Source organism: Geotrypetes seraphini, chromosome 2 (assembly GCF_902459505.1).
Source record: "Geotrypetes seraphini chromosome 2, aGeoSer1.1, whole genome shotgun sequence".
NCBI lineage: Eukaryota > Metazoa > Chordata > Amphibia > Gymnophiona > Dermophiidae > Geotrypetes > Geotrypetes seraphini.
In genome coordinates this window covers 506,889,112-506,906,131 of record NC_047085.1, presented here as the reverse complement: position 1 = coordinate 506,906,131, position 17,020 = coordinate 506,889,112, and the positions used below count along the sequence as shown (strand labels likewise).

The following is a 17,020-nucleotide window of genomic DNA, read 5'->3' as shown; positions in this document are numbered from 1 at the left end:
CCAGGATGAGAATGAGGTCTTGGAAAAAAAACACTGGAAGTACAATAGATTGGTTGAGATGAAATTCTGAAACCACTTTAGGTAAGAATTTAGGATAAGTACGGAGGATCACCTTGTCATGATGGAAAACTATGAAAGGTGGATCAGCAACTAAAGCTTGCAGCTCACTCTTCGAGCAGATGTGAGGGCATTAAGAAACACCACTTTCCAAGTGAGATATTTCAGATGAGCTGTAGACATTGGTTCAAATGGAGGCTTCATCAGCTGAGCAAGAACAACATTGAGATCCCAAACCACTGGAGGTGGTTTGAGAGGAGGTTTGACATTAAAAGTCCTTTCATAAATTTGGAAACCATTGGATGAGCAGAGAGGGGTTTCCCTTCAATAGGCTGATGGAAAGCAGTAATTGCACTGAGATGGACTCAGATAGATGCCAGATAGATTGAGGCCAGAGGTAGATAAGTGCAAAAGATAATCCAGAACAGAAGATAAGGAGGAATCTTGAGGCTCCTTGTCATGAGAGATGCACCATGTAGAAAATCTGGTCCATTTTTTGGAGATAGCATTGTCTAGTGGCAGGTTTTCTACAAGCCTCTAAAATGTCTCGTATAGGTTGAGAAAACTGAAGAGAAGTTATGTTGAAAGGAACCAAGCTGTCAAGTGTAGAGACTGCAGGATGGGATGAGGTAGAGACCCTTGACTCTGTGTAAGCAGAGATGGAAAAACTGGTAGAAGGTAAGGCTCCCTGCTGCTGAGTTGAAGTAGAAGGGAGTACCAAGGTTTTCTCAGCCACCGAGGAGCTATCGGAATCATGGTGGCATAATCGTTCTTCAGCTTGACAAGAGTCTTGAGGATGAGAGGGAATGGAGGAAATGCATACAGAAAGAGATTTGTCCATTCCAATAGAAAAGCATCTGCCTTGAGGCAATGAGGAGAGTATATCATGGAGCAGAACTGAGGCAGTTTGTGGTTATCCCAGGACAAGCATATGGGTGACATCATCAACGGAGCCCCAATGCAGAAGCCTCGCAAGCAGACTTGTTTGAAGAAACTAGAAGTTTCAAGTCAGCTGTACCACGCATGCGCGTGTGCCTTCCCGCTCAGCACAGGGCATGTTTCCTCAGTTCTCAGTTTTCCGAGGAGCCGAAAAGTCCCTCTTTGACTCTCTGTGTTTAACTTTCTTACTTCGTGCCTTCTCTCAACGCGGTTTGTGTTCTTTTTCTTCAGGAATCGCTATATTTCTTTTATTTCTGTTTTTTAGAAAAAAAATTATTTCTTCCGTTCAGCTGCCGGGGCAGGCCGCTCGGCCGCAGCCCAGGGGTTTTGACTTTGCGGCGGCTGTTTTTCCTCCTATGTCCCGTCCAGCAACAGGCTTCAAGAAGTGTAGCCAGTGTCAACGTGCGATTTCTCTCACGTACCCACACAATAGGTGCCTCAAGTGCCTTGGGCCAGACCATCATCCGAAGTCATGCGAGCGCTGTGCTATTCTTCATCCTCGAGCCCTTAAACATCGTCTACTTTCAGTGGAGAAGCTCTATGGGATGGATTTGACCACTTCCTCGACTCTGAAGCTGACCTCGGGCTCACCTTCGACCAAGGGTCCTCCTGCCTCCACTGCTTCGACCTCGAGCCTCATCAGACCTTCTTCGTTTGCAGTGGCTCTTTCCTCGACGACGTCTGCTGTATCTTCCCCTGTATCCTCAGGTCAGATAGCTCAGCAGAAAGTTGCAGCGGTGGTGCTTAAGGTGCCTAAGACTTCCAAGTCGAAGCACATTTCCACTGCCTCTGTGGAACCTCCAGCCAAAGAAGGTTCCATCCTTGCCGGCTTCTTTCCAGACCATGTTAGAGAAGCAATTCATTCAGTTCCTCACTAATATGTGACCGAAGCTTGTTACTCTAATCCAGCCTGGGCATTCTGCAGACTCCCACAAGGTCGAGCCTCTTCCTATGCCTCAGTCTGAGCCTAAACATATAGAGTTATCATATAGAGTTAAGTCAAACATATAGAGTTAAGTCAAACATATAGAGTTATCATATAGAGTTAAGTCAAAAGATATTTTATCCGAACCCTGGACAAACCCCTGCGGAGTACCACAAGGATCCCCACTATAGCCCATACTATTCAACCTCTTCATAGCTTCCTTAGGCACTGCCCTAGACGCCCTAAATATAACTTCTTTCAGCTACGCAGATGACATAACCATCATTCTCCCATTTGACATCCAAGACCCCAGCTCCAATGGACACCTAAAAACAACACTGGAAACAGTAGAAAAATGGATGATGAACCATAAGCTGAAACTGAATGCGGAGAAAACCAAATTCCTACTACTAGAGAAGGAACAAAAGCCATCTATAACAGAACTGGAAGTAAACGCAATCACATATCCCATACAGAGCACTCTCAAAATTCTAGGAATACAATTAGACAGACGCTGCACTATGCAGACACAGATACACAAAGTCATACAGAAGGCATTCTTCACCATGCAAAACCTAAGAAAAATAAGAAAGTTCTTTACCAAAGAACACTACAAGATCATTGTACAATCCCTCACACTCAGTACCTTGGATTACTGCAACAGCCTCTACCTACCATGCCCAAACAACATGATAAAACAACTACAGACCGTTCAGAACACAGCCATCAGACTCATCTACTGTCTCAGCAAATTTGACCACATCACTCCCGCCTATGTAGACTCTCACTGGCTTCCGATAAAAGCAAGAACTAAATTCAAGTTCTATTGTCTACTATTTAAAGTAACCCATGGAACTGCCCCCTGTTACCTAAACAACCGCCTATACCGCTACCACTCATCCAGATCAAGAAGAACTCAAAACCTATTCACCTTCCCCCCTCATAATGGAACCCGACGTAAGAAACTATACGACAGCCTTCTAGCGACACAGGCAGCGAAAATTGACCCCACCATCACCAAACTAATGATCAACACAACAGACATCAAAGTGTTTCGAAGAGAAATCAAAACATTTCTATTCTAAAAACATGTCCTTACCAACTAATATCCTCCCCTTTCGCACAAGCTCTCCCTCTATTGAATAACACATTAGTCATCTCCTAGAACCTGTCCTTCCAAACATATTCTGACTCCTATATAAGCATTTACCTCACTATCCAACAAACTTCTTACGTCATTATTAGGTAACTTCTAGTCTGTAACCCGTATATACTGATATTCTCTACTGTATCATGTTATCACTTGATTCTCTGCTATGTAATTCTTACAATTGAATCCTCTACCACACCATGTAAAGTACATGAATCACTGTTATGTAATTTCTCTAGATAATCGTTGTTACGCAATTCTCTCGGTAATGTCCAGATCTCTTATAATTTGTAATCCGCCTAGAACCGCAAGGCACAGGCGGAATAGAAATCACTAATGTAATGTAATGTAAACACTCTATGCAGGGAGCAGGGTCTCTGCAAGTGTCTGGTCTGGCATCTATGCACGAGAAGCAAGGAGCAGATTCTTTGCAAGTGCCTCATCAGGAATCCTCACACTCCATACAAGGAGCAGAGTCTTTGGGAGTGCATCAACGTTCCTCCATCAAGCCTCTGGAGCTTCGATCCACAGCTTCCAGCCCTATCCATTCCTTGGTAGCATCGACTGCTTCCATCTCTGGGGCGAAGTCTCCTAGATCTTCGAGATCTGCTTCCAAGCACCATTCTCACCAACGATCGAGACCTTCCTCGAGGCATACTTCCAGGCATAGCTCTTCTTCCAAGGAGTGTCCTTCTTCAACTAAGCCTCGATCTACACCTTCCGGTTCTACTAGACTCCTTGATCGAGGTCTCCACTTCCACACCTCGAGAACTCAGCGGTGTTGATTGCTTCGTCCAAGTCTCCCTCTTCTTTTGAAGCCTTTTTTCCTGTCAAAGCTTCATCTTCGACCCAGGCTGCCTTGATGTCCTCGAGGCAAGGCATTGGTGGATCAGCTATCTTTCTCTTCTAACATAGTAACATAGTAGATTACGGCAGATAAAGACCCGAATGGTCCATCCAGTCTGCCCAACCTGATTCAATTTAAATTTTTAAATTTTTTCTTCTTAGCTATTTCTGGGCAAGAATTCAAAGCTCTACCCAATACTGTGCTTGGGTTCCTACTGCCGAAATCTCCGTTAAAACCTACTTCAGCCCATCTACACCCTCCCAGCCATTGAAGCCCTCCCCAGCCCATCCTCCACGAAATGGCCATATACAGACACAGATTGTGCAAGTCTGCCCAGTACTGGCCTTAGTTCAATTTTTAATATTATTTTCTGATTCTAGATTCTCTGTGTTCATCCCACGCTTCTTTGAACTCAGTCACAGTTTTACTCTCCACCTCTCTCGGGAGCACATTCCAGGCATCCACCACCCTCTCCGTAAAGTAGAATTTCCTAACATTGCCTTTGAATCTACCACCCCTCAACCTCAAATTATGTCCTCTGGTTTTACCATTTTCCTTTCTCTGGAAAAGATTATGTTCTACGTTAATACCCTTCAAGTATTTAAACGTCTGAATCATATCCCCCCTGTCTCTCCTTTCCTTTAGGGTATACATATTCAGGGCTTCCAGTCTCTCCTCATTCGTCAGATGGCTATTGACTTGGACCTTCAATTAGATAATCGCCAGGGTCCACTATAAATGCACCTGTTTATCTTTCAAAATCCTATATGGTATCCTCCCTCCCTTTATCCCTCTTTCTTGGAATTCCTCAAACCCTAATACCACCAGATCCTCCCACAAATTAAAACTATCCTTCCCCTCACTAAAAGACATTTCCCACACAGGAAAGCTAGGGACCTCCCTCCACTTCAAAATCACTGAGCTCTGGAACAACCTTACCTCCCCTCTTCGGAACTTGAGCTCTCTCCAAGTTTTACGCAAACATCTGAAAACCTGGCTTTTCTCAAAAAATGTAAGTCTCCCTCCAATTTAGGAATCAAGGAAACTCTTATATCTTGGCATCCCAAGTCCTCTAAATTTTCTTCACACTTCTACCTCTAACCCTCTGTTGTAGTTCCTTCCTATTTCTCCTACTGTAAACCACGTCGAGCTCTACGAACGTGGAGATGATGCGGTATACAAACCTAAGGATTAGATTAGATTAGATGCTGGTTCCAAATACTCTAAGGAGTATTTCGAAGTCATGCATCTTCCTCAACCTCTGGCAGAGACACTTAAGCTTCCTCTTCACAAGCTTTTGTCTCAGACCTTTACCAGATGACTGGAGACTCCTTTTGCAATTCCAGCTGTTCCAGGCAAATTAGACTCCAGATATAAAACTCTTCATTGCAAAGGATTTGAGAATTCACTGTTATCTCACCAATCCCTACTTGTGGAGTCATCCTTGAAAAGGTCCCATCCTTCCAAGGTTTATGCTACCGTTCCTCCTGGAAGGGAAGGGAAAACTATGGACAAATGCGGACATCGCACCTATCAAAATACCATAATGTCCTCTAAAGTCCTTAATTACAATTTCCATTTTGTCACTTATTTTGAGTTTCTCATTGCTATTTTACCTAAATTTCTCAGTTATTTAGATACTCAGAAGCACTTTGAATTTCAAGAAGTCATAGCTTCTCTATCACAACTTCACAACTCAGATTACATTTCCTTCAGTCTTCTTATGATGCCGTTGAGCTGTCTGCCAGGGCGGCTGCTTTCTCCATAGCAATGCGCCGCCTTGCCTGGCTTCGTACCATTGACAAGGATCCTAATCTTCAGGACCACTTGGCTAATGTTCCTTGTGCAGGCAATGACCTCTTCGATGAATCTATTGAGGCAGCCACAAAAAAATTATCTGAGCATGAAAAATCCTTTGCTTCTTTTGTCAGATCTAAGCCAAAGCTAGCTGCTGCCAAGCCTGCATGACCTCCTCCTATTTACCAGAGGCATTTTACTCCGAGAGCGGCTCCTTACACTTGCCCTTCTCCCAAGAAACAGCAGAATCAGAAGCAACAGAAATCTAAACCTTCTGCTGCACCTAAGGCTACGCAGCCTTTTTGACTGTTTAAAACAGAGCATAACCTCCACCGTTCTGTCTCTGAACTATCTTCCCCCTATTGGAGGTCATCTCCATCATTTTTACCACTGATGGGAGACAATCACATCCGACCTCTGGGTGCTGTCAATCATCAGGGAAGGATACTCTCTTTATTTCACTCAGGTTCCACCAAGAGAGTATCTTTCCAGTCCATCCCAGACCACCCTTCTTCTTCAAAAAGCTCAAACTCTGCTTCGTCTCCATGCCATCGAACCAGTTCCTTTGGAACAGCAGAACAGGTGGTTTTATTCCCGTTACTTCCTTATTCCGAAGAAGACGGGCGATCTGCGGCCCATTCTGGATCTCAGGGCTCTCAACAAATTTTTAGTCAAAGAAAAATTTTGCATGTTATCCCTTGATAGAAGTACTGAGATGGTTCAACTTCGGAGAAAATTTTGTTTCATGGATCCAAGCTCTTTACTGGAATCCTTCCTCCAGGATTCTTATTAATGGATCTCTCACGGCTCCTTTTATATTGAACAGAGGCACGAGACAGGGATGTCCCCTTTCTCCATTCCTCTTTAATTTCTCTTTAGAACCAATCCTTTCGGCAATCAATCTCCCCTAATACAAGGAATCCCGTTAACATCTAGAGAGCTTAAAATTGCAGCATACGCTGATGATATTATGTTATTCATTAAAAACCCTTTGTCTTCTCTCCCATCCTTTATACAAATTACAGACACATATTCCATGTACTCCGGATACAGAGTTAACTGGGAAAAATCGGTTATTCTTCCTCTAAATAACCAAACTTCACATGTGGAATTAATGAACTTTCGATTTGCATGGTTCACCTCCCCAGTAAAATACCTTGGTATATATATTCATAAAGATCGAGAGGTTATCATGTACACTAATATTGCTAAATTAAAAGAACAGATTACAACTTCTATAACTAAATGGCAACCACTATATATATATCTTGTTGGGGATGTATTTCTTCCCTCAAGATGACGTTGACACCTCAAATCACCTACATCTTGTCATTGTTGCCCAGTCTTTGCAAATCTTCTTTTCACAAATGGATTGACCGAAAAATATCCGACTTTATTTGGAGAGCTAAAAAACCTAAAATTGCCCTAAATAAATTAAAATCTCCTAAAATATATGGAGGATTAAATATTCCTGATTTTCACAGATATCACATAGCATCTTTGGCTAAATATGGCTCAAAATGGATTATATATAACCAATCTCAATTTGCTTCATCTGTCCCAGTCTGGTTGGAACTTGAGATTTCAATTTGTAATCCAATACCTATTAACATTGTACCAACTATGTCTATCCTATCTCGACTTAAACAATTTTCTCTTCTCCCAGGTACTATCAGTGCAATACGTACTCTGGATCATATAGCTCATCATTCTATTTTCTCACATAATGAAACGGCCCTTTGGAATAATCCGGCCATTAAACATAGAAAACGCTTATTAAACTAGACATCTTGGAACAAACTTGGTATATGGCAGGTCAAACAACTATACCAAGATAACAACTTACTCTCTTTCGCAGAATTTATTCAACGATATCCAACCCTCTCTGAAAAACGGTCTCAATGGTCTCTACTGACCTCCTTACTTTCCTCCATACAATTCTCGAAAGTCACATGCATTTGGAAATGGAGTACCTTGATAGAAGCCCAAGGGAGACCAGTTTCTTATTTTTACAAACTTTTACAAGATAATCAATCCACAGTAAATACAGAAATTAATCATAAATGGTCACAGGAACTTAACATGCAACTCTCAGACAAAGAATGGTCTAGATTTTGGTCAAAAGTAAATAGACCCTTCCTCTCTGCCAGTATGTCACAGTCTTTGTTATTTCTCATGTGGCGAGTTGTTTGGACACCACATAGAATGAAACTAGCACATTTGAAATCAGATGATTTATGTTGGCATTGTTTAAAAACTCAGGGTACTTTATCTCATGATTTATGAATGCTCACTAATTTTACCTTTTTGGACTCAAATATGGACTTTTATAAAAACTGTTTCAAACTGTACTGCAGACCTATCCTTTGATATAATTATAATGCGATCTCTTCATTCTTGCTTTACTAACTGCTCCTGTGAACCACAACTGATCGATATTCTACTGTCAGTTGGCCTACAAGAAGTCCTATAGAACTGGAAATCCGCTCCCCTTTTAAACTTTACTTTCTGATGGAACTCAATACGTTTATACAAGCGATATGAACAACATGCTTTGGATAAGAGATGACCCCATCTCCTTACTACAGCACACAACATATGGACACCCATTGACGAATATATATGCTCTCTTTGACTATGTGATACCTATACTTTCCCACATATATATATTCAACAATTTTGTTTGTACATTATATATTTACGTAGTTCCAAACTTCTGTATACTGTTATAGTTACATGATATTCATTATTTTTGTTTATTCCTCATTACTCAATAAACAAATTGAACTTAAAAGAAAAAGTACACACTGTAATACCTTACTCCACTATTCTAGATATCATCCCCGTCCATTAAGAGATAACATTCGCACAGGACAGTTTTTACGAATCTGCAGATTGTGTTTGGATATGACCACTTTTAAACAACATGCTGCCCCTTTACAGACAAGATTTTTACAAAGAGGGTACAAAATCGGATCATACGGAGCATATAAAAGGGCAGTAAACACTCACCCGGAGTGGAAGACACAGGATTATACCATGGGAGATAACAGTGAAGCCAAGGGAATGAATCATTTAGTACACGTGCTTCCTTATTCATCTCAGGCTTTTAATATCAAAAGCATTATATTAAAACTAGTCTTTAAGCCCGTTACATTAACGAGTGCTAGAATAGATGTGTCTGTCTGTCTTTCTTTGTCTCTCTCTCTCTCTCTCTCTTTGGCCGCTGTCTGTGTCTTTCTTTCTTTCTGTGTCTCTCCATGACCACTGTCTGTGTGTCTTTCTGTCTCTCTCTCTCTCCTTGGCCGATATCTGCCTGTCTTTCTGTCTCTCCCTCTCTCCTTGGCCGCTGTCTGTCTGTCTGTCTTTCTTTCTTTCTTTCTGTGTCTCTCCTTGACCGCTGTCTGTCTGTCTTTCTTTCTTTCTGTGTCTCTCCTTGACCACTCTCTGCCTGTCTTTCTGTCTCTCTCTCTCTCCTTGGCTACTGTCTGCCTGTCTTTCTGTCTCTCCCTCTCTCCTTAGCCGCTGTCTTTCTCTGTGTCTCCCTCTGTCACTCTCTGTGTGTGTCTGTCTTTCTGTCTCTTTCTCTCTCTCTCCTTGGCTTCTGTCTGCCTGTCTTTCTGTCTCTCCCTCTCTCCTTGGCCGCTGTCTGTCTTTCTGTGTGTCTGTCTGTCTTTCTGTCTCTCTCTCGCTCTCTCTCTCTCTCTCCTTGGTCGCTGTCTGTCTGTCTCTCTCCTTGGCCGCTGTCTGTGTGTCTGTCTGTCTTTCTGTGTCTCTCTCTCTTTCTCTCCTTGGCCGCTCTGTGTATGTTTCTGTCTCTTTCTCTCTCTTTCTCCTTGGTCGCTGTTTATGTACCTTTCTGTTTCTTTCTCTCTCTCATTGGCCGCTGTGTGTCTGTCTTTCTGTCTCTTTCTCTCCTTGGCCGCTGTCTGTGTATGTTTCTGCCTCTTTCTCGCTTTTTCTCCTTGGCTGCTGTTTATGTGCCTTTCTGACTCTTTCTCTTTCTCTCATTGGCCGCTGTCTGTCTCTCTATCTCCTTGGCTACTATCTGTGTGTCTGTCTGTGTATGCTTCTGTCCTTTTCTCTCTGTTTCTCCTAGGCCGCTGCTTATGTGCCTTTCTGTCTCTTTCTCTCTCTCATTGGCCGCTGTGAGTCTGTCTTTCTGTCTCTTTCTTTCTCTCTCTCTCTCCTTGGCCGCTGTCTGTGTATGTTTCTTTCTCTTTCTCCTTGGCCACTGTTTATGTGCCTTTCTGTCTCTTTCTCTCTCTCTCGTTGGCCGCTGTGTGTCTGTCTGTCTTTCTGTCTCTTTCTCTCTCGTTGGCCGCTGCCTGTCTCTCTATCTCCTTGGCCGCTGTCTGTGTGTCTGTCTGTCTTTCTATCTCTTTCTCTCCTTGGCTGCTGTCTATGTATGTTTCTGTCTTTTTCTTGGCCGCTGTTTTGTGCCTTTCTGTCTCTTTCTCTCTCTCTTTCCATGGCTGCTGCCTGTGTGTCTTTCTTTCTGTCTCTCTCTCTCTTTGGCCGCTGTCTGTCTTTCTATCTCTTTCTCTCTCCTTGGCCGCTGTCTTGTCTGTCTCTTTCCTTCCCTCTCTCCCGTTCCCTGCCTGCACCCCGTGCCCCTTCCTTTGGCCGACCCCCCAGCCCATCCCACCCCCTCTGCAGCAGCGCCACCAGCCTCCAACAAATCCTCATCCTCGACCCGGAAATTCACCCAGAGGGGAGAGTGGAGGCAGAGGAGAAGGCTGTGCGACCACGGAGCGGCAGTAGTTGTGGCCTTCCCTAGCTCCGTAGCTCGGTCACCGCCGCCTCCTTTTCTCCCCGATGTCTGCTCCCAATGTGCGCACGCGTCGCACACGCTCCACACTCTGCAACATTTCTCCGCCGACCACAGAGCGACGGACGCACGGAGCCACAAAAATTGAAGTGCGCATGTGCGCTAAGGGTATTATTATCTTAGATACTGGCGCCCTAAGTTTGCGTACACTCGAGATAGGAATCTGGGCGAGATACTTAGTAGTCCCCTGTTGCGCTTCTCACCAATAGACAACCTGGGACATTTTCAATGTGGTGAATGTTCCATTTGCCAATATACAATGGAGATTAAATCTATTAAAAAAAAGCCACATAGTTCCCAAGTTTCCCATTTACGCAGTCATACTGACTGCAACTCCAGCAGAGTGATTTACTGTATTGTATGTCCGCGTAAAAAAATGTATATCAGACAAACTCAGCGCCAAGTTAAAAAAAGAATTATAGAACATCTTAGCCCAATTCGAACTAGCAAAATGGAAGCTCCTTTGTCAGCCCACTGGCCAGACTTTAGGATTTAAGATTTGCTGTTTTACTCCAATTGAATGCTGACAGAAAAGGTAACATTATTATTCAAAGAACAGCGGTTCATTTATGAATGGGATATTTTAGTTCCTAGGGGCTTGAATAATGAGATTGAGGCCCAAATTCTGTAACCAGCGCCTAAAGTTAGGCACCTATTTCGGAGATGCTCAACTATATAGGCACCTATCTAAATTGAATAATAAGTTCAATTAAGCTTTTTAATCAGCACTGATTGAAACATAGGCGCCTATCAAGAAAGCGCGATTCTGTAAATATTTAGGCAGCCCTCAAAAAAATAGGCGCTATGCATGTTAGACATGGGCGTGGCTACCTGTTAGGCGCCTTCTTAGAGAATCACTGCTCTTAAGCGTGCTTAAGCCCTCAGCTAGGCGCCTAACTCTTAGCTGTGCCTAGAGCTGGCCTATTTCTTGGGCACCTCCAAAATAGGTTCCGCTCAGCACCCAATTTTTCTTGAATCGCGCTGAACAGTGCCTAACTTTTGGGCGCTTCTTATAGAATTTGCCCTTGAGTGGCCAATAGGTTCTATGTAGTAGTTGTCGACGTCACTTTGCTTTATACGCCCCCCTCAGCATCAGCTTAAAAACTCTCCCCCAGCCGCACTCAATTAATGATAGCTTGGCGATCTTGCCACTTCCTGAACACCCCTGAGTGCAGAGCTGCCGACAAAAGGTTCTTTATTTTTATTATTTATACCATTTTTGAGTCAGAGTTGATTAGTTTGTTGAATTATAGGATGTGATTTTTGAGATTTTTACGATTGAGTATTTTTGACACAATTCATTTCAATTTGGTATTTCCTATGGCTAAAGCACGCTTCAGCCACTTGGATGACTTTAAAGAATTATACATCATTCCTCCTGATGAAGACATTTTGAAACTCAGCTAGAGTTGAGCAGTGGATTATATATAATTATTTTTAATACATCACATATGATGGGATTTTGTTTTTGGATTATTTTTTGAACACAGAGAAGAGTCCGTTTGGTGTCACACACCGTTCGTATTTCTGCACTAGACATTAGGATATTTGATTGATATTTATAAACCTAATTGTGAACCGGTACAACATCACCATTATAGACATTGATTTACATTTTTTAATTTAATGAGATCAGGTTATCGGAGGTCAATGGAGAACAGAATGTGGCTATGATGGTTCTCTGTCTCATTGGCCAGTGTCCAGATGGCTGATGTGCACTGGGGGTTCTGAGCACATTCTTTATATTATATTATATTATATTACTAGTCTTTAAGCCCGTTACATTAACGGGTGCTAGAATATATGTATGTCTGTCTTTCATTCTTTCTTTCTCTCTCTCTCCCCTTGGCCGCTTTCTGTCTCTCTCTTTCCTCGGCTGTCAACCATCACCCCCCGCCTGTTCCACCTGTCCAGCAGTAGGCCTTCTCCCTTCCTTTTACCTCCCTTGTCCAGCAGCACTCCTTCCCTGCTCCCCCTGTCCAGCAGCACTTCTTACCTGCTCCCCTGTTTCTCTTCCCTGCTCCCCTGTTCCTCTTCCCTGCTCTCCCTGTCCAGCAGCACTCCTTCTTTTCTCCCCTGACCCTCTTCCCTGCTCCCCCTATCCAGCATGCGGCTCCTCTTCTTTAAAAGTATGTCTGCATTTTTTTTTGTTGTCTGTTTCCTTGGCTGCTGTATGTCTGTTTGTCATTTGTTTCCTGTGTCTCTCTCACTCCTTAGTGTTTTGTTATTTTTTCAATGTGTCTCTTTAGCCCCCTGTCCTTCTGTGAGTGTCTGTGTGTCTCTAGTTTTTAAGCCCATTACATTAACGGGTGCTAGAATATATGTATGTCTGTCTTTCTTTCTTTCTGTCTCACTCCCTGGCCTTGTGTCTTTCTTCTTTTCTTTCTGTCTCCCTCCCTCCTATTATTTGTCTTTCTTTCCATTTGTCTCTCTTTCTGCCTCCTATAAAACATTTATCTCCCCTTGTCCACTTTCCTGTACAGTAGCCATCTCAGCATTCCCTCCCCCTCCATTTCCTTGTTCATCAGCATTTCCCCCCTCCCTACTTCCCTGTGCAGCATTTTCCTCCCTCCCCACTTCCCTGTACAGCAGCTGCAGCAGCATTTCTTCCCCTGCCCATTTTCCTGTGAGAGCTGCTACCCTCAGCTGTTTTTTTTTTGTTTTTGTAGATGAAAGCCGCGCCGCAATTAGGGTTTGCCGGCCGCCAGCGCTCAGCCGCACCGTGAGAGCCGGGTGAGAGCGGCAACCTCCAGTTGTGTATTTTTTTTTTTAGTTGAAAGCCGCCGCCGCAGCTCCTCTCTCGATCCTGGTGCAGAGCGGGAGGCGGGGCCATAGCACCGGCCGGGCGGCTGGCGCCGCCGGCCCCCAGAAGCTCAAGGTCGGCGGCGGACATGCCTGGCGTGCCATGGTGCAGGAGGAACAGAGATCGGTGGCGGCGCGAGGTGGAGAGCAGGTGGTGAAGTAAAACGTTCGCATACGCACTCGTGTTTCCGCAACGGATCAGGGAACACGACTTTTGAGTGCGCATGCGCGGCCTACCATTTTATTATATTAGATAATATACTTTATATTATAATATTAACACATACACTATATATGTACTTGATTAGTATTGTTTAAAAGGCATTTATATTTGGAGATATATTTGCAGGGTGCCTATTTAATAACATTTTTCCCAGTAATTGAAGAAGTTTAGAAGAACTCTTGCCATGTTACCTCCGATGCGGCACATAACTGCCATTTTAGCATGAAAGTTACATATCAAAGTGACAATTAACGTTTGGCACACTGTATAGTATTAGAGGGAAGAGCTCTGAAGAAAGAGAATATATTATAATATCCTAGGACAAGCAGGCAGCTATTTTCACACCTGCCTTCCCACCTGCTGCGTCCTGAGACAGGTGGATCTGCAGGATGGTCTGAAGAAGGGCCTAGTGGTAGCTTTGTTCTGGGTACAGAGTGCCGGTCTTTTGTGTATGGGCCCTCCATCTCTAAAGGAATCACTGGCAGATCATCCAGATGTGGCTCATTTTCTAAGGGGCGCTCTGCGACTTAGGCCTCCGTTGCGCCTTCCCTGTCCAACCTGATCCTTATCTATAAAAGGGCAGAACCCCCTGTGCTTACACTACAGAAAATGTCTATAGAAGGCATTTTTACCCCAGTCCCTCTTATTACTATACTCACCTGAGCAGCTGCTGTTCCCAGTTTCTCTTTCCTCTGATCCAGGCTCACCCCTGATGTACGGCTCTTCTCCTTGTTCGATGTGGGATATAATCATAGGGGTGACAGTTGGAGAACCTGTTGCTGGGGTAAGAAAATTGCATTAAATTAATTTTCTCAAAAGTTTTATACCTTATCAAAGTAAACCCTCTTTACTCAACTTTAAATGACTCATCTACTCTAAATAGGTCAATGTATTATCACCTTTAAAAGGGGGACAGATTCAGAACCAATGCTAGGAAGTTCTTCTTCACCCAACGGGTTGTAGACATCTGGAACGCGCTTCCAGAGGGCGTGATAGAACAGGGTACGGTATTGGAGTTCAAGAAGGGATTGGACAATTTTCTAAAGGATAAGGGGTTGGAAGGGTATAGATAGAGGGCTACTATACAGGTCCTGGACCTGATGGGCCGCCGCGTGAGTGGATTGCTGGGCATGATGGACCTCTGGTCTGACCCAGCAGAAGCACGGCTTATGTTCTTAACTTCTTGAACCCTTATACGACATGCAGGTCTCCTTCTTCACACCCAGAACTTCTGGAATAAGGGGAAACAAACACACTGATCATGCTCAGACTTATATGAGCTCAGAGAAAGGGCAGGAAGCCAAAATCATTTTCCCACATCCATCTCCAGAGAAACCTTTCCAGCAAAGAATCAGCATTTCAGAGATTATCTTCATTTTAATTGAGTTATTTCTTGGTATCTTTTTGCAGCCTGTATCCTATCCTCAATATTGCAGATGAGAGATCAGATACAAAATGAAAAATGATCACCAATCAGAGCCTGAGATGTTAATAATCTGTTGGTGTGGATATTACCAATATCTACTATAACTTTGTCCTGGGCTCCCGTCTGCCTCTGTAACTTGTAGATGCTATAGAGATTTTTAATAGACAAGGTATCTGTGTTCTCCAAAGAGTCTGCAGTAAAGCTAGCAGAACCTGATTTCAGAGTGTCTAAAGCTGAGTTTTCTGTTATTAAGTTAGACTCACAGGTGCGATTGCAATGAAAGATTAGGTTCTTACCTTTGCTAATCTTCTTTCTTGTAAATCCACACTTTATTCCTGGACAAGTGAGTTTGTTTATCCATACTTGCCAGACAACTTATAGGAAGCCCCTCCCCTCTTAAGTTAGGACTGCCTCCAGGGAAACCAGTGCTGCAAAAGCAGACAGCCACACTGGAAAGGAGAAAGATAAGAGGAGGGGAATTGGGAAACTCCCTGACAAATAAGTCTATTCTGCTCAAAACTAGAACACAAACAAATCATGAACATTATCAATATGAATGATAAAAAACAGAGCTATAGGGAGATACAGCCTGCATGAAAGGGGGGCGCTAGAACTAGAAACCCCAGGGCAAAGTGCTAAACATAGTAAGATGACATACTTTGAAAGGCTGGTCAGAAATTCAGCTTATTAGTATTGGTCAAGGCAGACAATCGGCAAATCAGCAATGTCCTCGGCGAGTTCCAGGAATAAACTGTAGATTTACAAAAAAGAAGATTAGCAAAGGTAAGAACCTAATCTTTCACTCTTGTACAATCCCACTTTATTCCTGGACAAGTGGGACGTAACAGAGTGGTCCCATAAAATCAGGGTGGGACTGAAGAGACCGCTGCAAAAATGGAGAAACCAAAAGCAGCATCCTGATTGGCTACCACATCGATCCTATAAAACTTGGAGAAAGTATGTAGTGAGGACCAGGTAGCAGCCCAGGAAATTTCCTCCAAAGAAATCGCCGACGGTTCAGCACAAGACAAGGACGTGCCTGTAGTATGTGGTGGTCTTCTAGGCGCCACCTTGTTGCGTGAAGCGTTGGAGCATTGCTCCCGTTGCTGACCCCTCATACTGAGGGTACCTAAATTTCACAAAATTCTTAAAGTTATTCACATTTAAGCGTTTGTTTATTCAACGCTAGTTGTTTATTTAACTTTTTGTGGTGTTTGCTGTTCTAACACTCTTGGAACCCTTGACCATTTTTGCCTTTTTGTTGGTCTAGTAGAATGAGCCCACATAGAAAGAGGGGCTTCTTGCTGGCTGCAGTATAGACAGGTGAAATAGCCCTACGCATCCATCTGGAAATAGTAGCCTTCGATGCAGGCCAGACACACCAGAACGAACAGATGGTTGGAGACCCGGAAATCGTTTGTGACCTCCAGGTAGCTCAACAAAACCCTGTGCACGTCCAGGAACCGCAACACCCGGTCCCGCTGCTGAGACCCAGAGGTGGTAAAGGATGGGAGCCAAACCTCATGGTTGATGTGAAAGGCTGAAACCACCTTGGAAGAAACAAGGGAACCGTGAGCAGAAATACTACGCAATCAGTGATCCTAAGAAAAGGATCACAGCAAGACTGGGCCTGAAGCTCAGACACCTGGCGAACTGGCCACCAGAAAAACCATCTTGATTGAGATATCCATCAAGGAGGCATGGTCTAGGGCAGGGGTCTGCAACCTTTAAGACATAAAGAGCCACTTGGACCCGTTTTCGAAAAGAAAAAAAAACTTGGAGCCGCAAAACCATTATAAAACAAATCTAACACTGCATATATTGTTTCTTATCTTAATGCTATATACAGGATCACTAAATTGAAAATAAAATCATTTTTCCTACCTTTGCTATTTGGTGATTTCATGAGTCTCTGGTTGCACTTTCTTCTTCTGACTGTGCATCTAATCTTTCTTCCTTTCTTTCAGCCTCCTGTATGTTTCCTCTCCTCCAGACCTCATTCTCTCCCCCAACTTTTTCTTTC

The 17,020-nt window shown here is 43.5% G+C and overlaps 1 protein-coding gene across 1 annotated transcript in view; it reads right to left on the bottom strand.

Moving 5' to 3' along the window:
- Positions 1 to 17,020, bottom strand: part of LOC117354965 (oocyte zinc finger protein XlCOF6-like) — a 33,294-nt gene that overhangs the window by 3,967 nt on the left and 12,307 nt on the right. Inside the window, exon 3 of the mRNA XM_033932924.1 lies at positions 14,231 to 14,350. Coding sequence (XP_033788815.1) covers positions 14,231 to 14,350 — 120 coding nt within the window. The remainder of the gene's footprint in view (positions 1 to 14,230; positions 14,351 to 17,020) is intronic.